This window comes from Octopus sinensis, linkage group LG14 (assembly GCF_006345805.1).
Source record: "Octopus sinensis linkage group LG14, ASM634580v1, whole genome shotgun sequence".
NCBI lineage: Eukaryota > Metazoa > Mollusca > Cephalopoda > Octopoda > Octopodidae > Octopus > Octopus sinensis.
This window is the reverse complement of record NC_043010.1, coordinates 16,662,177-16,684,621: the sequence shown is the minus strand read 5'-3', so window position 1 is coordinate 16,684,621 and position 22,445 is coordinate 16,662,177. Positions and strand designations below refer to the sequence as shown.

General features: G+C 38.6%; 1 protein-coding gene across 3 annotated transcripts in view; it reads left to right on the top strand.

Moving 5' to 3' along the window:
- The window catches only part of LOC115219254, a 250,510-nt gene that overhangs the window by 173,367 nt on the left and 54,698 nt on the right, over window positions 1–22,445 (top strand). For 2 of the 3 annotated variants that reach the window (XM_029789405.2, XM_029789403.2), the window contains exons 1-2: window positions 15,327–15,508; window positions 17,804–17,877. In XM_029789405.2, the coding sequence (XP_029645265.1) occupies window positions 15,334–15,508; window positions 17,804–17,877 (249 nt within the window). In that variant the 5' untranslated portion in view covers window positions 15,327–15,333. Of the gene's footprint in view, window positions 1–14,641; window positions 14,827–15,326; window positions 15,509–17,803; window positions 17,878–22,445 lie in introns of those variants that run through there. The other variant, XM_036508688.1, reaches the window with a different exon arrangement.

Sequence of the window (22,445 nt, the reverse complement as noted above, 5' to 3'; positions counted from 1 at the left end):
CAGCAGAGTTATTTATGATCAAAGACGTTCCACATGTGACTTTCCCAACGTCTTGAGAGGATGTCTACGACTGCATCATTTCGTGTCGTATTTTTAATTGATGAGATATTTGAAGATTTGATTGCTATTTCCAGGAAGATCAAGTGACTACACAGGGGCCACCTGGTTGGTGGTGGTGTTGGTCATTTCTGATATGAGGGACTTGGAAGTGGTAGCTTCACAGGGTGCTGTTGGAAGACATCATACCAGTAATAGTGGTGAGGGGGAGGGGGTGAAGGTATGGCAAGAAGGGGGTGGTGGCTTTCTCTCTGTCTGTTTTTATCTCCATCTCTCTCTTTCTCTCTCCCCATAACTGCTGCAGTGTGTGCATTGTTGCATGTTCACTTGCATGTGGAGAACCAATTCTTTGTACAGTTGTTGCTGCTTGTGTTGTGCACCCACCAGTGGTGGTGGTGGTGGTGTGGGAGGGAGATGTAGATATTACTAGACAACATTGTGGGAGTGGTAGCAATAATATTAGTGAGAGTGATACTAGAAATGGGGGGGGGATAAGAGTAAATAATAACAGTGGAAATTGTGAGACTATTAGTAGTAGTGGCAGTAGTGGTGACAATGGTAGTAGTATGAATAATAATTGTGATGGTGGTAGCAGTAGTAGCAATAGATATAAAGAAAACATTTACAGTGATGATGATGGTGGTGGTGGTGGCGGCGGCAGTGGTGGTGGTGGTGGTGGTAGTACTGGTGCTAGTGATGGTTGTTTTACATCTACTGTATTTCCACACTTGTCTGAACTGGACAGCCCTTCTCCAATCCGATGACTCAAAATTTATTCCGGTCTCTAGTCTCACCTTCTCCGCTTCTTTCTACTTCTTCACTTTTCTCCTTCTGCACTTTTACTGGACATTTCTTCACCAAAACCCTTATCCTCCATACATGTCATATCTTTCTACAAGGCAGCCCTCTCTCTCTCTCACAATATTACAACAATTTTCTCTTATTTCCAATTTTTCTCTCAGCTCATCTCTGCTCCATTATTCATTTACACAAACATTAAACATCAAACAGATCAGATTCACCTGATTTCTTTCCAATTTGTGTACACCTCTCAGTTTCAAAGCTCATCGTTCACTTCCAAGTACCAGCTCCTTTTGTACTCAAGCCTCATAAAGTACCTCCGTGCTAATGACTCCATCTCTAATTGCTTACAGTCTTGAAACTCAATTAAATCAACTAATCAATTACTTATTGAGAGTCTTTCAGCTATTTCAAGGAAGTTATTTAATGGCAGCTTTGCCTCTTGTGCGTTTGCAGCACACCAAATCCTTCTCTGCTAGCCTGTCACCCTTACTACATTACTTGTACCCCACTCATATTTTAAATTGGTTACACTTTACCAAATTCTTACTTACCTTTTCTTGGAAAAAGGTGCAAGTTAGTGACTGAAAGGGTTTCTGGCCATAGAAAATCTGCCTCAACAAATTCTGCCAGATGCCACACTAACATAGAGAAGTGGATTCATCATCATCATCATTTAACGTCCGCTTTCCATGCTAACTTGGGTTGGACAATTTGACTGAGGTCTGGCGAACCAGACTCCAATCTGATCTGGCAGAGTTTCTACAGCTGGATGCCCTTCCTAACGCCAACCACTCTGAGAATGTAGTGGGTGCTTTTAAGTGCCACCGGCATGAGGGCCAGTTTGGTGGTACTGGCAATGGCCGGGCCCAAATGGTGCTTTTTATGTGCCACCTGCACAGGAGCTAGTCCATCGGCACTGGCGACGACCTTGCTCGAATGTTTCATGTGCCACCAGTACAAGTGCTAGTAAGATCTAAAATAATATTGACAATGATGATTGTTGTTGTTGTTGTGGTGGTGGTGGTTATTGTTGTAACTGTAAATACTCACTGTAAGTAAAACAGGATGATCAAAACTGGAATCTCTTTGTAAGTCATCATCTGTTCGATTAGGGTTCACTTTCGGTTAAACAACAAGCCAGCAAAGGAGTTTTATGGGACTACAGTATTTGTAGAAATAGTAGTTAAATCATAGCTTGCCATCTTATAAAGAGAAGGACACAGTCTTTGATCATTAATCTTTGCCTGAGTTTGACCATAGGCCTGATTCTAGAGCTAGGCTGATCTCGGGGCTATATCATTCAATAAACAAGATGGCTTGGTCAGTAAGGGAGCAAACAACCAGTGGAGTGTTTGCAAGTTCAAAATTGGTCAATAGTAAAATTAGTAAGATTGGCTGAATCATTAGAACCAAGGACAAAATGGTTGTGCTATTTAGTTATGGCTGTTTACATTCTGAGATCAAACTCTAACGGAAATAAAGCACAGTAAAGTCGTGGGGTCAATTAATATTTCTACACGATAAGACAGCAAGATGGCTGAATTGTTACCACGCCAGGCAAAATGCTTAGTGGTATTTCATCCTTTCAGGGTCAATAAAATAAGGATCAGTTACGCTCTGGGGTTGACGTAATCAACTTACCCCACTCCCCCCAAATTACTGGCCTTGTGCCAAAATTTGAAACCAAGACATTCTAAGATGAAAATAGAATTATAATAGGAAAGAATTTTACATTTGTTAACAGGGATATCCTTATCAGCCAATGAGAGAAGCCTCTTTGTTAACCAATGAGGAAGCTGTTTGTACCAACCAGTGAGGGAACCATTTGGATCAGTCAATGAGGGAGCCCTCTACATCAGTAATTCTCAACTTCTAAAAGGGTCACAAAAACATTGTATTTTTACTTCTGAAATACTTGATAAAAATCTAAAAATGTTCATAAATATGTGACTACAATAAACTAAAGGTGTGTCGAAAGTGCGAAGGACAACAAGTCCTCTGCCAACAAAAATGGAGAAATTACAAGACATTCTTCATCTTCAAAAGGAAAGGGTAGAATATGTGGAAACTCTTGAGATTTTTCCTATTTTGTTGTAAAGGAAGATGAGTCTAACATTTTGGGTAGGACCCCCTACCCTTTTTTGGCAGGGAGAGGGAGTGAGGAAATTATCATCAGCAGCATTATCATTTAACGTTTGTTTTTCATGCTGGTATGGGTTGAACGGTTTGACAGGAAGCTGGTAAGGCAGGGAGCCACACCAGGTCCCATTGTCTGTTTTAGCAGGATTTCTACAGCTGGATGCCCTTCCTTACACCAACCACTTTACATAGTGTAATGGATGCTTTTTATGTGGCACCAACGCTGACAGGGTCACCAAGTAACTTGCAAGGCAAAGACCCTCCTCATGTGGGAGAAGGGAGTAGTGGGGAAGAGATTGGTGACTTTGTAAAATGGCAGGGTAGGATTTGAAGAAATTGACTGCTCTTTCTAGCAGGTTTAGCAACTATTTCAAGGTTTCCTGATTGACTCAGTTTAAGGAATAAGAATAAGATTGGTTGGTGACTTGACGAAGCTTTAATGGAAGTCAGATAAGAAATGGTAATTTAGAGGAGCCGACACCATATTTGTAGCAGCAAAAAACAGAAAAGCGAAACAGTTTCAATGGAAATTGAAACTGGGTCGCGGGAATGGTTTTATCCCAAGAACACTTCAGCCCCAATGTTATAATAGCAACCATCCATAACTGACAACTGCTTAACCCAAGGCCAACCCTGTTGAAGTGGATCTACAATCAAAGACATTAAAATATGATCACCATGTTTTCTCTCTCTCTCTCTCTCTCTCTCTCTCACACACACACACACACACACACACACACACACACACACACACACAAACACACACACAGTGTACCACATGCATGTTCTGACATATCTTTTCACTTAAACCAGCAATGTGTGATATGAAAGAGATCTGGTTGTTATTTCTAGCATACAGCATGACCATGTAGAGGTTCCTTCATTGGCACTGTTAGTGTAGCTTGTAGTGAGGCTGAAAATAATAGTGGTGGCAGTGATGGTGATGACAATTTTTGTGGTGGTGGTGGTGGTGGTGGTGGTGGGGGTGGTGGTGGTGGTGGTGGTGGTGGTGGTGGTGGTGGTGGTGGTGATGGTGATGACAATTTTTGTGGTGGTGGTGGTGGTGGTGGTGGTGGTGGTGGTGGTGGTGTGGTGGTGGTGGTGGGGTGGTGGTGGTGGTGGTGGTGGTGGTGGTGGTGGTGGTGGTGGTGGTGGTGGTGGTGGTGGTGGTGCATCAATATTATTGTTCAAAGAAAGTAGGTGGATCAGCAGCAGCACCATCATCATCAATAAAGAAGAATTACTTTGCCAGTTTCTATCACAACTTCCTCCACCATCTTTCCTCCTACTCCACCCTTACCATTCTTTTCCGCTTTGTTCTAGGATGTTTCCTCTTTGCTCTTCCTCCTCCTCCTCCATCGCATACTTTTCAAAACCAACCTAGATTCACTTAGTTTATCATTAGATACAATAACACAGACACACATTCTTTTATTCTTTTACTGGTTTCGGTTATTGAACTTTGGCCATGCTGGAGCACTGCATTCAAGAGTTTTTACTCAGTCATGTTCACCTCATTATTCATCTATAATTATCAAATTAATAAGTTATACTTTTTTGACAGAAAACTAGTTTTACACAGATAAATAAACAAACCCATAGGCTTCGACACAGTTTCCACCTACCAAGTTACTGGTTGTTCTGAAGCTAGTCATTAGTGGCCGTTCAGGACTATCATTTATTGTTAAATGCTAAAAGGGAGTTTTGTGCCATATCGAAATAACATCAATGTCTGAGTGAGATAAAGGTGAGAGGTTCTTAGCAAATCTTTCAGGTTTTGTTTACAAGAATGGGGAGAAAGACAGGAATAAGAGTTTAGAGATATCAACCCAGAGAGAAGAAGTTTTAGCTTTGGTTAGGAAAATGTGGAACCAAGTGATCACATCTCTTGTGCTCAGCTTATGATAGGGATACTCCTATCAAGAATACATTTACCAAAACATCATCAGATTTCGTGGGGGAAATAAGTCTGATGAGAGGTTTATTAACCCTTTTGTTACCAACCCGGCTGAAACCAGCTCTGGCTCTTTAGTATAAATGTCTTGTTTTCATAAGTTTTGAATTCAAAATTTCCACCAAATTTTAGTCACAATTTATGTTCCTAACACTAGCTCAATGATAACGATGTTATTTTACTAAATTCTTTCTTATATTTAAAATAATTGGAAGAAACACAGAGCATCTCAAAATATATACAGTAACGAAAGGGTTAAAGAAATCCAGCTTATGGTCCTTTAGTGTAAAGTGGGGAGGTGTTTGTGTGTTTGTAGCTCTGTGTGTGTGTGTGTGTGTTTATATATGCATCATTTGAAGATCTTTTCTTATGGTACTATTCCTCCACCTGTCTCATATTGTTATTCCTTGTTTAGCCCCTAAGCACTGCATTTCAAAACTTAGCTGGAATGTAGCCTCAAATTTGAAGGTCCATGCTTCTGAAATGTTAGCTGTAATTTGGAAAATAAGAGTGTTGTACAGGTTAGAATTGAATTACTGACAGATATCCTACCTGTTCCAAATACCATTTGTTTGTCTTCTAAGTGCTACAGTTGTTGATGAGGTCCATCTTGTTTTCTAATCCATTTAATACTATACTCCTCTCAGTTCCAAACTCCAGCATGTTCTAGTTTGAAGACCGTCTTGTGTGATCTTTTACATGCTGGGTGACAAGACCTGGCAATCTACACCATTTATATTTATGCCATATGCAACAATGAGGTGAAATGGTCTGGCCATGATGGCAAACCAAAACCAGCTAAGAACTATGTGATGCTTATGTTCTACCAAGACTTCCCTATCCTTTGGCTACATCATCATCATCATCATCGTTTAACGTCCGTTTTCCATGCTAGCATGGTTTGGACAATTTGACTGAGAGCTGGCAAACCAGATGGCTACACCAGGCTCCAATCTTGATCTAGCAGAGTTTCTACAGTTGGATGCTCTTCCTAACGCCAACCACTCCGAGAGTGTAGTGGGTGCTTTTACGTGCCACCGGCATGGGGGCCAGTCAGGTGGTACTAGCAATGACCTCACTTGAATCTTTTTACACTTGCCACCGGCACAGGTGCAAGTAAGGCAACGCTGGTAACGATCATGCTCAAATGGTGCCTTTTACATGTCACTGGCACGGGAGCCAGTTAGCCGCTCTGGCAATGATCACGCTTGGATGGTGCTCTTTCACGCTTGGGTGGTGCTTTTCACTCGGATGGTGCTCTTCGCTCGGATGGCTTCTATATAAGTGGATCTGTCGGATCTATGAAGACACCAGGGTTACAGCTTACAGCAATGACAGGTAGAGCATCCACCTGAATGGCAGTGCTGTGATCCTTCCATCAGGAGAGAGCAAAAGTGACCAAGGGCAAAAGATCAGAGAATCAATACCGTATTGGGTTATCCTGGATTTTCTGACAATTCTAGAATATTAAATATATTGTTATTTCAGAAAAACTTATGTCTTGGATAATTTTTAAAGCCTGTTGCTGTATATAAAGGCTGTGAGCAATAAATTTGCATCTTTGTAAAACTTAAATTAATGGAATGCATTTGAATATTAGCAGCACAGGAGTAAAGTTGTAAAGGCAAAAAGATAGGAGTGTTTTTTTTTTTATACAAAGCTAATCAATTGTATTGGCCGTGCTACAATATATACATGTTATCTATCTGCAGTTCAAATGTGCATGTGTGTGTTCTTTTTCAGGCACACACACTTACACAACACACACACACACATCAATGGCCAAATGGCCACCAATGCATCTGAACTAATGATAGATTTCTTTCAAAAATTCTGCCAATTTCCTCCCATTTTTAGGTCTTATTATCTCTCTCTCTCTCTCTCTCTCTCCTCTCTCTCTCTCTCTCTCTCTCACTTTCTCTCTTTCTCTCTCTCTCTCTCCAATTACACACACATGCATCTATCTTTCAACATATTCCATCATCCCTTTCTTTTCATCTCATTTTTGTACCTTCTCTTTCCTAATTCTTCTGTATATGTGCACACACACACACACACACACACACTCACATAAATGCAAATGCACATACACACATACATGCACGCACACACACATGCACAAACGCATGTACACACACACACACACTAATTACCATTATGGAATAGCTTGTTTGCAGGAAAGTTTGTAAATAAATTTACATGTTTCCACACATTTAATCTCACTGGGTAAATAGAGCACTGTGTATATTTATACACTGAGGCTTCATGTGTGGGTGAGTGAAAGAGTGTGTGTGTGTGTATATGCATGTGTGTGTGTGTGTGTGTGTGTATGTATGTACACACACATGAAACCATACATCTCTATTCTTCCTCTCTTTCCTTCTTTCTTCATCAATACCATCTTTTGTTGTGTGATGACAGGAATACGTACTCCCTCTCCTTTTTCTTCTTCTCTGTCTTTCACCCTCTCTCCTCTCCATCTTTCCTCCTCCCTCTCTCTGTCTCACACACACACACACTCAGAGTGAATCAATATTAATTACATAAGCATTAAGATAATAAATTTCAGTGGAAGATGAACAAGAGTGTATGATGTTCATGCCTTTCCCAAGGGATGTTTACACTAAAAGTGAAGTGAAATGGTAACAAGTGAGAATCAAAGACTAACAGAAACAGGCAGACAAAATGGTTTCGTATTGATTATTTTCTCTCCCACCTCAGCACGTGGTTTCACGTTTATAGGAGAGTTGCCGTTGTTGTTGTTGTCGTCCTAGCTTTCCATATTAAAAGTAGTTCATCTCTATAAAAGCTAACTTAATTATAACCACCTTGTTTTGAACAGTCTGTGTGTGTGTAGATGAGTGGATATATGTCACTGGGCAGAGGTGTAGCAAGCTCAAGTCTCTGTCTTGCCAACCTCTCTCTCTCTCTCTCTCTCTCTCTCTCTCTCTCTCTCTCTCTCTCTCTCTCTCTCATATAAGTGGTTTCCTTATTTGACCATCAAAATATGGTAATTGTTTCCCAACTAAACTAACCAAACTGACCTCTCACACTCTACTCAGCTGAAGCTAATATGGATGCCTCCACATGACCATTCAACCTGCAAGAAATAGCAGACAAATCTCCTTAGTATCATACCCTAACAACTTAAAAAGGTACACATTGAATCGTAAGTTCCTTGTACATAGGAAGATGGGATGGTCATGGTTGAAGTGCCTTTGATCTTACGGTTACTTAATTAGAGCTGACCTGGGGCCACTATTCTACTTTTATGCCACTCAATCCGCTAATAACAGAAGCCCAATCTCCCTCCTCACACCACAGCCTACCTTCTTAATGTACTCCTAGATAAACTATACCTGGAAGTAAGACAAGACTGTCCCAGCTAGAATACCTTTTCAACATAGGTCTATTGAATCAGGGCTAAAAGGGAGCTAAACATGAGGGTCCAACTTTAGACTAAATTAGAGTTTTAGTAACCTTGAAGATGTTACCATTTAGTTGTTTATTGTGAGGTTTGCTCTTCATCATGTTTGTTACTTCTCTAGTGAGAGTGAGAGTCCAATATGACACTCCACAGAGAAATAGTGTTTTTAAGGCTGACTTGAAAGCTCGGTATTTTTTTGGGGGGGGGGGGTTGCAAGGTGAGGTCCCTTTTCCACAATGTATCCATTTTCCCCTAGTGCAGTTCAAGCCTTGCCAATTCTAGTTACTATATCTTTCACTAGAGGGCCTAGATAATAGTTGTCTCCTCATTTTAGCTATCGTGGGTTACATATATACACATACGTCAATGCATATCAACAAAAAAAATATTGCTGGAACATTCACGTTACCAACAGTAAACACAGCAGGCCTGACATAGTTATCTAGGTAAATCAGACAAATCATGTATAATCATAGATGTTAGTTGCCTTGCAGATACGAGAATGTGGTAACGTTAGAACTTGTAGCAAAGAAAAAGACCAGTTTACATGCACTTTACTGATACAATCTCTAAGTGGAACAGTAAAAATATCTGAGACTTAGCTAAAGTTCAATGTAACAATTTTCAATGTTTTTATCAGATTTTAATGATTGAGCTTTGTTTATTTGTTAAAAACTTGATGCTTCATTCTTGGAAGAAGTCTAATAAATAAATAAAAAGAAGAAAAGAGACAGACAGACAGACAGATAGATAGATAGATTGAGATAGAGTCAATGGGGAGTGGGAAATAGTAAGATTTCCTTTCTTCATAACCAAAGGGTATTAGTAAGTGAAGTGAAACGGCTGTAACCAGGAAGTGAAAGCCAATTGCCTGCAGCTCACCTCAGAAACATTGTAATCACAGATTTATAATATGAGAAACTGAATGAAATGCAAAAATAAAAAAAAAACAAAACAGTATCAAATAAATTTCCTGATCAGTTATCAAGTGTGTTATAAGGTGTCGATTATTGAATGGTGGTGTAGCTTGTGGCGTTTTTTTTTCTGGGAGGGGAGGCCAGATTGGGTTGGGGAATCAATGTTGTATGTGTTGATAGTTTATCTGTAAATGGTTTATAAGTATAATGGGTGCCATAGGGCAGCCAAAAGACAGGCTATGGTAATTATATATCAATAATGTAGACGGGAGTGAAAAAAGAGAAGCTGAACACCTTTAAAAATGTCTAAGTGGGTGGGGGGAGGGTCGGTGGGGGTGGGGCTGATCAGGATCAAGTCTGGGAAGTGTTTATTGACTCTCTAAGCATTTCATTCTTATTTTCTTCAAATATGTTGGGAAAGTGATTGGTTGTAGATCAGAGATAGATATGGAATCAATAGTTTGAGTATAAGCTTTAAAAGGAAAAAGAGGTGGAAATTTCGGGGCTAATGAGGAGGACAGGTACAAAAGGAAGAAGGGAGAGAGAGAGAGTGGTGTGTGTGTATGTAGTTGCAGTTGTTCATATATCTGTGTGTGTGTATATATATATGTGTGTGTGTTTGTGTGTACATATATGTGTGTATATGCATGCATAGATACATTGAGTATTAAGAGATAAAAACAATGGCCATTCTTGAGAGGTGCCATTTTATAAGAATGGCCAAAAATTCCAGAAAGATATTTCATCTGTTTATACAGATTTATATATGAAAGTGGTTTCTAAATTTCATGTATTATTAATAGAAATGTCTAGTTTTCATTTCTCATTGCGTGACCAATTTTCTCTGACTAGAATTACATACTTGATTCTATTGTAATTAAGCGCTATCTTACACTATTTTATGCCATCAAGAAACACTCAAAAATGACAACTTTACAACTTTTCTTGTAGACCAAGAATTTCATTACTGCATAAATTAAAATCGTTCTGGGGTTTAAATATCAGTTTCCAGACTAAAATTATATATTCAGAATATAATCAGCAAAAAAGATTGAAAGATATTATGCTTAACAATCAATTTGATCTGTTCAGCTACTTAAATATTCATTGAGATCAAAAGAAAATCTGATCTAGTTAAAATAAATGGTAAATTCACAACAAAGTGAAATACTATACTTAATAGATAGGATCAAAGAACACATTGGAAGACAACTTGAAGGCATTGATGAATGGCTTGTGAGAGCTGTGCAAGATGTAGTAGGTGAAGTGAGACTCAACAACTGAGTCTTCGATTCCATCAAGACTCAGTCCTCAGCACCTTCCTATTCATCATAGTCTTATAAGTCATCACTGGGGAGTTTCAGACTGGCTGTCTATGAGAACTCCTTTATGCTGATGATCTAGTTCTCACAGTTGAATTTGTAGGGGCATATGTGAGAAAATGTGTGGACAATATTGACAAAACCCTTAAACAAAAAGATTGGTGGGTCCCTACTACAGATATTGTTTAAATTGGGAAAATCAACCTGATGGAATCCATGCCCCCCTCTGAGTTTTATTCCAAAGTGGAATTGAAATAATCACAAGTTTATGAACCACTCATCAATTTTACAAGACTCTGACTATTGGAGGCAGCTGGGGTCTTACTTTGTAGTTAGTTTTTTACAGTTCTAGATCCAGTGCCTTGGCCATACTTACAATACACTGTTGGTTATAGGATTGAAGCTTAATCCATTTAATCTAATTCCATCTTTGAGTGTCAATATGGTAAACATGTTAATGAGATCTGCAGATATGTTTGTTGTAAGGAAAAGAAATATCTGCTTGGGCAGATCAACATACATCGAACGTTTGTTTGTTGTGAGTTTATTATTCAAGAGATACCATTCCTGATAAGTATAATGAATTCTACCCAAAATGTTATGTAACTCATTCTCCATGCCTCAATAACAACGGCAACACCACCAAACAGGTCTCTTGTGTTTTAATGATAGATTTGTGTTGAAGTGAATAAATCACACAGATGCAAGAATGGGGATTTACAAATAGCAATTTACTGCTTCATCAATTTTCATTACAATTAATTTGAGGTGAATAAACATGTATTTTGCAGAATTGATTGTGCATGTTGCAGATGTGTGCAAGTCTGTGTTGGGGGTGGGGAAAAAAATGCATGCATAGAAAATACTGCAAGAATTAAAAACAATCAGTAAAACAGATACACAAGAATAGACTAAAGACCTAATCTTGTGTTCTTACTACTGGTGTGTGTGTGTGTGTGTGTGTGTACATGCGTGAGACAGTAGATTAAGTTGATTGTGCATTCAGGTGTGCATCCATGCATCCAATGAGATTTCAGTGCTTGTAGGAGGAGGAAGAGGAAGCATGGATTTATTGAGATGATTTCCTTTAAATATTAGCATGGATAGCTTCATTATTTAATGCCTGTCTTCCATGCTGGATGTCCTTCTTCCATTAGTTGGTGTGTACAGATATATGTGTGTGCATGCATATGTAAATATATGTCTATATGTAAATATATATGTGTATGCAAATATATACATGGATAAGTAAATATATATGTGTGTGTGTATGATGATGATGATGATATGTACATGTGAATATATGCATGTGTCCCTCCCTAATTCTTCTATCCCTCTGCATCTACCTCTCTCATCTCTCTTCAAGTGATCGGTGTTTGGCCAATCCTGACCTTTCTTTCTTGGTTCAACTACAATCTGTGCAACATCTATATCCCCCCCCATGCCTGTCATCTCTTATGTCCCTGCTGTAAGGTTTCACTCTCACACACACCAGCTTAATTTAATTCATCCTTAGTCGAAAGACACCTGTTGTTAATGTCCTTTATTTGCATTTGTATTTGTGTACCATTTCTCCATTTTTTCCATCCTTGTTTTCGTATACATTCACTGCTTTCTTCCAAGGAATCTAGTGCTCTTACCTTAGTTTATCCTTGGGGCTGGCCAGATTGGAGCAGTCTCAAGTATAACTAGCCGAAATTACAAAGATAATCTGGAACTTGACTGAGGAAAGAAAACTCCAAATGACTCATCCTTCTTTTTCGTATCATCTGTCTGGATATTTTGTTGTCCCTTTTTTGTATCATCTGTCTGTTTTGCGTTCTTGTCCCAATTTTGGTATTCCTTTTCATAGAAATATAGTGGCATACGTACACTTTGGTCTCTTATATGTAAACATATACATGTATATGTAAATGTACAGGTGTACATGTAAATCTATATGAGTATATGTACATATACCATAATGAAATATAACTCAATATTAACAATTTTCAGTGAAGTTTTTTGAGTTTAGTGCAATGGCCGCCAATCTGAGTTTGTGGTGGAAATCATCATTATCATCATCATCGTTTAACATCCGCTTTCCATGCTAGCTTGGATTGGACAATTTGACTGAGGACTGGCAAACCAGATGGCTGCACCAGGCTCCAATCTTGATCTGGCAGAGTTTCTATGGCTGGATGCCCTTCCTAATGCCAACCACTCCAAGAGTGTAGTAGGTGCTTTTACGTGCCACCGGCACAAGGGCCAGTCAGGCGGTACTGGCAACAGTCATGAAAAAATCATGTTTTTTTTAATTTTTTTACGTGTCACCTTGCACACCAAAAGATGAAAAAAACACTTCACTGGTCCACATGGAAAGATTTTTAAAAATACTATTTTACAGTTAAAATTTTAGAAAAGAATTATATAAATTCATTTATATAGATTTTCTAAAATCTTAAATTATTATATTTTTAAAAATTTGAAGTCTAGCTACATGTCCTTGTGGCACATCTGTACACTGTGATATATCAGCACACTGAGGCACAGTGTCTGAAAACTATGAAATTAGTGTTTTACTTTTTCTTAGGGTAGAATTCTGGTAAATTAGGTAAAACTCTCCAAAATGTTCACTGTCAAGTTGTCATTATTCTAAAGAATTCTGTTGGAAATTTATGTCTAATTCCTTTGACAATGATTTATGGATTTAAAACAAGGAATGATATAATTAAACATTAATATATGTTTATATATCAATGTCTCTTTGTGTGTGTGTGAGAGAGAAAGAGAGAGAGACTATCAATATATATTTCCAAGAAGATGGGTGCATAAAATGATGTATAAAAATGATGACATGATACAACCAAGTGTGTGGTGTATAGAGTTATTGCTGTGTTCTCATTCATGGTTTTGAAATTTGGACAAGGTCTAGACAACATCTCCATAAACTGGGAATATATCAGCAGAGATGTCTGAGAAAAATCACATCCATTCAGTGACAGAATAGAGGAAAGAATATCTCATGTTACGAAGGCATCATTTCCACAATATCAGTTTGAATAAAAGCCAAATCAAGAGGACAGAGAAAATAGTGTAAAGACATACTTGAAGGTAACTTGTGAAACTGTATCCTCAGTATAGTGGTCGTATACTGTCAACTCAATGTGACAGTCTAGTAAGGGAATTACACCACCACCATTTAGCCCTAGGAAACATCGACGTCTCCTGTCGGCTTTGACACATTTTCTGTGTCCTTATATTTGCAATGGGGAGGCAATCACCCCCGCCAGCTGGGACTAGCACCTGAAGACATATGTTTCTGAGTCTATTGCTTGCCGTCAGTTCAGGGTAGCCTGTCTCACTCGCTGAGATGACTGCAACCCCTTCGCAAATATATGCTATTTTCAGTAAAATTTATTTACTGATCACCAAAATTAGAAATATTGAATTTCTAAATGTCTCAGAGACATGAGCGGTGGTGGAGCGATTTAGTGGTCATATACTGTCAACTCAATGTGACAGTCCCGTAATAAAATTGTATCCTCAGTGTTTCCCACAATTGAGAATAACCAAAACTAGTGTAGGTGAAGTGTTTCTGATGGAGGTTAACAAACCCAAAGGTTCACTGATAAATGTTTGTGTAGAAAGCCATATGAAGGAACCTCACAGACAACAAATACCTGATCCAGCACTAGACTTGTGGACCTTACATTGGCCTGTGCTATATAGGTGCAAGAGGAGTTAAACCTGATGAACAATCATCTTCAACTCTGAGGGATGACCACACACACACACACACACATTTCTGATATCAAATACCATACACAGACTGTTGGTCAACTGGAGGCTGAAGAAAGAAAAAAAATAAATGGCCAAGATGCTGGTCAGTGGTATTAATCATATGTTAACATGTGTGTGTGTGTGTAATTTCTTGTTGGGTTTATTTGATTCCTTTTGCAATCTCTCTCTCCCTCTCTCTCTCTCTCTCTTTCTTTCTCTCTCCAACTTACACCCTTTTCTCTCTGTTTTCTCATTGCAGTGGCTGCAAAATGTGCAGTGTATGTGGAGGTATGGAGGTGCATGTATCAAACATTCCAGAGAACTTCGACAAGAGTCAACTTCTGGAGTACTTCAATGGTCAGGAACATGGGGGCAGTTACATAACGGATATAGCCTACCCGCTGCGTAACAATGAGGCTGTACTTCTTTATAAACATCATAAAGGTGAGTTTGTTTTCACTTTCACACAGCAGTGATCACCTCACCTATTTTCTGTGTCTTCCTTTCTGCCTGAAATTTCAGTTTTACAATTAAGTCATGTTTTCACCAATATATTTCAGGGAACAGCTGGTTTCAAACTCTTAACTTTCTTTTTATTAAAATTCTGATATGGATCTTATTGTTGGTTAACTCTTTTAACTCTTTCAGTCATTTAACCGTGGCCATGCTTACAAAGAATAAGTCTTGGGGTCGATTTGCTCAACTAAAGGTGGTGCTTCAGCATGGCCACAGTCAAACGAATGAAACAAGTAAAAGAGTATGATAGTTAATTTAGAACAAATAACACCAAGAAACTATATTTGTAGTAGGTGTGTGTGTGTGTGTGTAATTTCTTGTTGGGTTTATTTGATTCCTTTTGCAATCTCTCTCTCTCTCTCTCTCTCTCTCTCTTTCTTTCTCTCTCCAACTTACACCCTTTTCTCTCTGTTTTCTCATTGCAGTGGCTGCAAAATGTGCAGTGTATGTGGAGGTATGGAGGTGCATGTATCAAACATTCCAGAGAACTTCGACAAGAGTCAACTTCTGGAGTACTTCAATGGTCAGGAACATGGGGGCAGTTACATAACGGATATAGCCTACCCGCTGCGTAACAATGAGGCTGTACTTCTTTATAAACATCATAAAGGTGAGTTTGTTTTCACTTTCACACAGCAGTGATCACCTCACCTATTTTCTGTGTCTTCCTTTCTGCCTGAAATTTCAGTTTTACAATTAAGTCATGTTTTCACCAATATATTTCAGGGAACAGCTGGTTTCAAACTCTTAACTTTCTTTTTATTAAAATTCTGATATGGATCTTATTGTTGGTTAACTCTTTTAACTCTTTCAGTCATTTAACCGTGGCCATGCTTACAAAGAATAAGTCTTGGGGTCGATTTGCTCAACTAAAGGTGGTGCTTCAGCATGGCCACAGTCAAACGAATGAAACAAGTAAAAGAGTATGATAGTTAATTTAGAACAAATAACACCAAGAAACTATATTTGTAGTAGGTGTGTGTGTGTGTATATATATATATATATATATAAATATATACATACATACATACATACATACACATGCATTTTCTGCACTAAATGGAGAAGTGATGATGAATGACAGTTCTGTAAATCATAATAATAATTATAAGCTTTAAGCTTATAAGTGATTACTGTAAATTGGCTAAAAAAATAGTCAAATATTGAGGCATAGAAGCCTTTGATGCAACCCGTTTTAACATCGAGGGCATTTATGCACCAATATTAGATTATTTTTTTTAGCCAAAACATGGTAATCACTTACAAGCTTTAAGCTTAAAAATTATTATTTACAGAATACATACACACACACACATCACCCTGCTTTAGGCCCACAACTCCTTGTGGAGTTGCTAGTAGGCCACTGTGACATACAGTATGTTTTTGCCTTCCTTCTTTTCCTCTTCAGATCTGGCAGACCTACTCTTCACTATGTCTGAACACAGCTGATTTTTTCCAGAAAGGGAAAGAGAGAGAATTGATCCCAGTACATGAGAAGTACTCTATTTTTCAATTCCCAAAGGATGAAAGGCAAAGTTAACCTTGATGGGATGCTCAGAATACAGAAAGCCAGAAAAATTATTGCAAAACAACCTCTGCTCAGCTCAAATGACTTTGCCAGTTGATCACTTAATGCATCTGTGTTTGTGTGTGTGTGTGAGTTTGTGTGCATGTGTGTGTTTACATTTGCATTGTATTTAAGTCACAAATTACAAACAATACAGATGCTGTCACTTCTGTCAACAAATCATCCACTCATTTAATACCTTTGCGGATATGTGACATAGGAGATCCCTCACTTGAAAATACAGACAAGAGCCAGCAACAGGAAGGACATCTGGCTGCAAATTAAAGCCTCAGTAATTTATTCCTCTAACCCATGCTTGTGTGGGAAAATGGATCAAAAACAAATAAAGATCCATAGCAACATGGAGAGACTTGGAAACAGTTTGCTTGTGCAAACATAGTCAGTCGAAAACTTTGCATATTAAATACCAGTAGGGACTTTCCTCTCAAAAGTTTTACAACACACTGATTGCCCCATGCTCATGGAGGCCCCACTTACTGGTTTGACTGACTAGTATTCAATCTTAAGTCCATTTCAGGATCATCTCCTCTCTAGCTGGATCCCTTAACTGTCACATGGATCTGTTTCAAGGTGGCATTTGCTTACCAATGTTTGACACCCAAATGACAGCAGGCACTGTCTCAATCTGGTTCTAATAAAACATCTCCATCCAACTTCTACAGGAAAGTGTACTGCACTCCAGCCAGATTCTTTACAGTCTTCAAGTGGCATCTCATAACGCTTGTTTTCCTGACCTGAGCTGCATGTCTGTAGCTTTTGTATGGTCCCTGCAGCAGGGTTCTCTTCCTCATGCCAACAACTTTACTGAGTGTACTGGGTGCCTTTTTTGTGGTGTCAGTACTTTTCTTCATAAAAATATTAAAAGATATTTTTAAAAAATGAGTCAACAGAGAAAACCTCTTCAGTGTCCTAAACTTGCTGACCATTATTACCTTGACCCTTTATCAATTTTTGCCATTTTAACAGGGATAAAAAAATCCTTTCTGACCCACACCTCCAACTGAACTTCACATCTCCATCCAACCATCCAAACAAATCTCATCTCACTAGAGTAATATAATCACCAACGCAGTAAGCAGCGAACTGGCAAGACTGTTAGCATGCCAGATGAAATGCCTAACAGCATTTTGTCCATTTTCATGTTCTGAGTTCAAATTCTGCTGAAGCTATTTTTGTCGTTTGTCCATTTGGGGGTTGATAAAAAAAAGTACCAGTTGAGCCTTCTTCCAAAATAACTGACCTTGTGCAAAAATTTGAAACAAATCTTAGCACTAATACTACCAACCAACACTCTCAGATCTAACCATTCTGTTGTAGGTGTACAGTTACTGACACAGAGCAATCACCAGTTGGAAAATGCCCAGTTGACGCTCAAAGTTTTGCCGAAACCAGTAAGAAGACCAAATTTTCTTCCTTTCTTTTGGATTGTTGCTCTTGTTGTTGTTGAAATGTAAATCCTAATGTAAAGCATTAAAATTTCCACTTTCCTTGATTTTGATTTGATTGTTTGTGGCAGTGAAAGTAATCAAATTAGATTTTGGGCATCGACAAACGAGGATTTATTAGAAATTTATCTAAAAACATGATGTGAGTCAAGTTTGAGGGATCATCTTACCAATCCTTTGCAAAATAATTCTTATTTACAGATTTTTTAAATAATTTTTTTTTCTTCAATTTTGCAAGTTCTTTCTTTTATTTAATTATTTTGAAAGTCCTTCCATAAATAATCTAAGAAAAAGTGTCATCGGCAGAGCTGCAACTTTTCAACTCATATTTCTAACATATTAGGGAGTCTGATGATTCAATTTCGCTAGGTATGTTGTGTGTTTCCAAGCAATGTAACAAGTATGTAATTAATCTAATTACCAATTAGAGGAGATGGAGTTGGTAGTACCATCAAATGATGAGCCAGAGTTTAAGGTTTTAGTGGACTGATTCCATAATCCTGATAAGAACATAACAAGTAAAAAAAAATATTCTAGTAGTTGTTGGTGTGTAATTCTGATTGAGTAGAACTTACAAGACATAGGAAGTGGCCCTACTGACTAAGTAGGGTTCACAGATCTATTATTCCAAAAATTCAATGTTCCCTTCTTCATATATATATACATATATATTATGTCAGGTCGCTCTTGAATGCTACTGGTAACATGTAACCCAGTACAACCTGCTGCATGTTTGGGTCATCGGTGACTAAATTGGCAACCCCATCAAGCTTGCTTGGTGAGGAGGGTACTTGTTGGACACTGTGCAGGACGAAAAATAAGACCTGTCAAAGGGGAGAAGGGCTCCAGAGCAGTCAATGGCTATCCAACAATATGCATGCGTGAAAATACCTGGGTTAGTGTCCAGGCACACGGTTGGCCCACTGGGAGTGGGAGGACTCTCTGTTATTGTCATAACATTTGTCAAGGAGAGGAAAACTCGGAGAAAACCTGCGACACTGACAATATCCGATGATGTAGACTAGTTCTTCTTTTCGAGTTTATTTTGTCCATGTTCAGGGAGTGGGATTGGCTTTGTGAAAATCCTTTCCCTCTATAAAAAATCATTATGCACAGGTATCATTTGAAGAAAGAAAAAAAGACCTATCACAAAGATGGCTGGTCATAGCCCTTGCATGTGTGGGACTTTCGATCAGGTGATGTAAATACTCAAACACAAGCTTGCAATCACACACACACACTGGGTGCGATGGACAAATTGTTGCCATCTTACATTTTTAATTTTGCGTATGTGCATTGTTTTTTATTTTTCAACTACACAGTATAGTAGGGTCAGTTGGACACCGTCTGTGAAAAAAAAAACAGCACCATGATGCAGTTCACTCTGCCAGAAATTTGGAAATGACATGCTGTATTGCTTGACATTCGTGCCAGAAGCTCCAATGCAAACATTTCAGAGTGTTTGGGTGTCAATCTGAGGACAGTACAGAGAATTCAGATAGAGTTGGATGAATGTAATGGTGATTATGAAGGTATGGCAGCTTGGAAAACTCACTCTGATCATTCCGATAAGAAAAGAACTCCTGAATCTGTTGGTGAGATCCAGGCTGTGATGGACAACAATCCCTCCAAGTCAGTCAGGCCCATCGCCAGGGACATGGGAGTGTCTGAGTTTCTTATCATGCAGGTAATGTATGAAGACATTCAGTATTCCTCATACAAGATGAAGAAGGGCCAATTTTTATCCTAAAGCCATCAAGGACAAGAGGAAAGACCATGCTACGAAGCTTTTGAACAAATGCAAGCATCCCCTCCAACCAAACATGCTTTGGCTTTACAGGAAAAATCTCTGCCAAGATCAGACAGTGAACATACAGAACAACCATTGGCTTACCATGTCCCCAAAACATGTATAGAAACTGATAAAAATCAAACATCCAGTCAACATCATGGTGTTTGGAGTGATCACTAGTGATGGCGACGTTATGCCTCCATTCATCTTCCCACACGGCTTCAGACTCGACATGGAGGCCTACATCAAGTGCCTGGAGGAGGTAGTGCTGCCCTGGATCAAGAGGGTGGCTGCTGGAAGACCCTATGTCTGGCAACAGGACTCTGTACTATACCGCACAAGCAGGTGAAACCAAGTTATGGCTGCTAGGCAATTTCTGCGACCACATCACCCTAACATCTGGCCACCTAACTCCCCACACTGCAACTCTCTTGATTATTATGCATGGAACGCAGCTGAGCAAGAGACCAAAAAAAGTCTTTGTAAAACCAAAGATGAACTGAAGGCAAGGATTATGGCAGCATTCACCAACTTAAACAAGGAGACCATCCAGAAGAGTTGCAGGATATTCCGAAATTGTCTGGAGGCCCTGGTTGAAGCCAATGGCAATTTTACTGAATAAATTTACTCTTTAATATTTCAAGATATTTTTATGTAATTTTGGTAAATGTATCTTTTAAAATGAGATGTCAATGTTATTTTCATTTGTACATAACTTAGATATTTAGGTTACAATTTATTCAGCACAACCTATGTATATATATATACATACACACATGTACATACATACATATATATATGTGTGTGTGTGTCTATATGTCGATGCCAGCCTCCTCTGGCCCCTGTGCCAGTGGCATGTAAAAAGCACCCACTACACTTTCGGAGTAGTTGGTGTTAGGAAGGGCATCCAGCTGTAGAAACACTGCCAGATCAGACTGGAGCCTGGTATAGCCTCCTGGCTTCCCAGACCCCAGTCAAACCATCCAACCCATGCCAGCATGGAAAATGGACATTAAACGATGATGATGATGATGATACATACATACATATATATATATATATATATATATATATATTATATATATATATATATATTAGGTTATTTCACATGAAATGTTGCATTTTTAATTACTTGTTATTTCAGTCATTTAAAAACTCAATTATGTATGCCTTACCTTTAATCTTGACTCTTTTTCTTTCCCAACAATATTGGTATACAGAATTCGTACCCACAGACCTTATGAAAATGATAACAACCAAACTATGTTGAACGATTTTCTCGTATGAGTACAAAATGGGTCACTCTGCTGCAGAAACTCTACAGACTATTAAGTGGGCCTTTAGTAATGGTTTTGTTGACATCAGAACTGTTCAGAGATGGTTCCAAAGCTCTCGTTCAGGAGATGATAGCCTTGGAAATAGACCAAGGAGTAGGCCAAAATCAGTTATTCGTCATGATGGATTAAATGCTTTGGTTGAACAAAATCCGAGAAAAAAGGTTCGGAAACTTCCGTCAGAACTCCAAACATCTCACATAACTGTTTTTGGACACCTGTAAAAAATTGGAAAATTCAAGAAAATGGATGTTTGTTCCACATCAAATGAATGAGATTCAAAAAAACATACACATCAAAGTGTACTCCTTACTGCTTTATCAACTGGAAAAAGACCAGTTTTGCATGAAATCGTTACTTGTGATGAGAAATGGATACTCTTTGACAACAGCAGCAGAACAGGACAGTAATTAGATGCAGGGGAATCACCTAAACACTACCCAAACCCACCATTGCACCCTAAAAAGTTTGTGGTCACTGTATGGTAGTCTGCGAAGGAAGTTATTCATTATTCATTTTTGCAACAGGAAACTGAGTGTATGCATGAGAATTTGAAAAAGAAGCAACCCAGACTAGTGAATAGAGATGACCCAATGTTGCTCCACAACAATGCACGTCCTCACACTCCTCAAGCTACGGTCCAAAAGTTGCAAAGCCTAAATTATGAGATTTTGCAACATCCTCTCTGTTCCCCTGATATCTCTCCTACTGATCATCACTTATTTAAGTATGTTTGGCTTTTCATAAGCAATAAAACATTCTTAAATAGAGAAGAGGTAAATGAAGCATACGGACGGTTTATCACAGCAAAAGATGAATTTCTTTTTAAAGATGGAATATATGACACAGAGAAGTGTTGGGTAAAGGTCATAAATGAACATGGATCATACTTTGATTAAATAAATCAGTTTTCTAACACTTCGCAAACATTTTATTGTTACCTTTCAAATATGACGTCTCATGTGAAACAACCTAATATAAATATATATATCATCATCATCATCATTTAACGTCCGTTTTCTGCGCTAGCACGGGTTGGACGGTTCGACCGGGGTCTGGGAAGCCAGGAGGCTGCACCAGGCTCCAGTCTGATCTGGCAGTGTTTCTACACCTGGATGCCCTTCCTAACGCCAACCACTCCGCGAGTGTAGACATATATATATATATATTGGGTTGGCAAGAAACTAATTTCGTTTTTCGCAAGTAGATAGAGTTACAATTTTTTAAATTACTTTTGTCAATGTTATGATTCTTCCTTTTGACAATTGATGGTCATTACTTTTAGCTTACTTTAAAAGCAAATTGTACGTAATTTTGTTTACAGCTGTTAGTTCAGTGCCAATTTTAACATGGAATGCAAAAACAAACATTTTCGCCATAATTTGCTT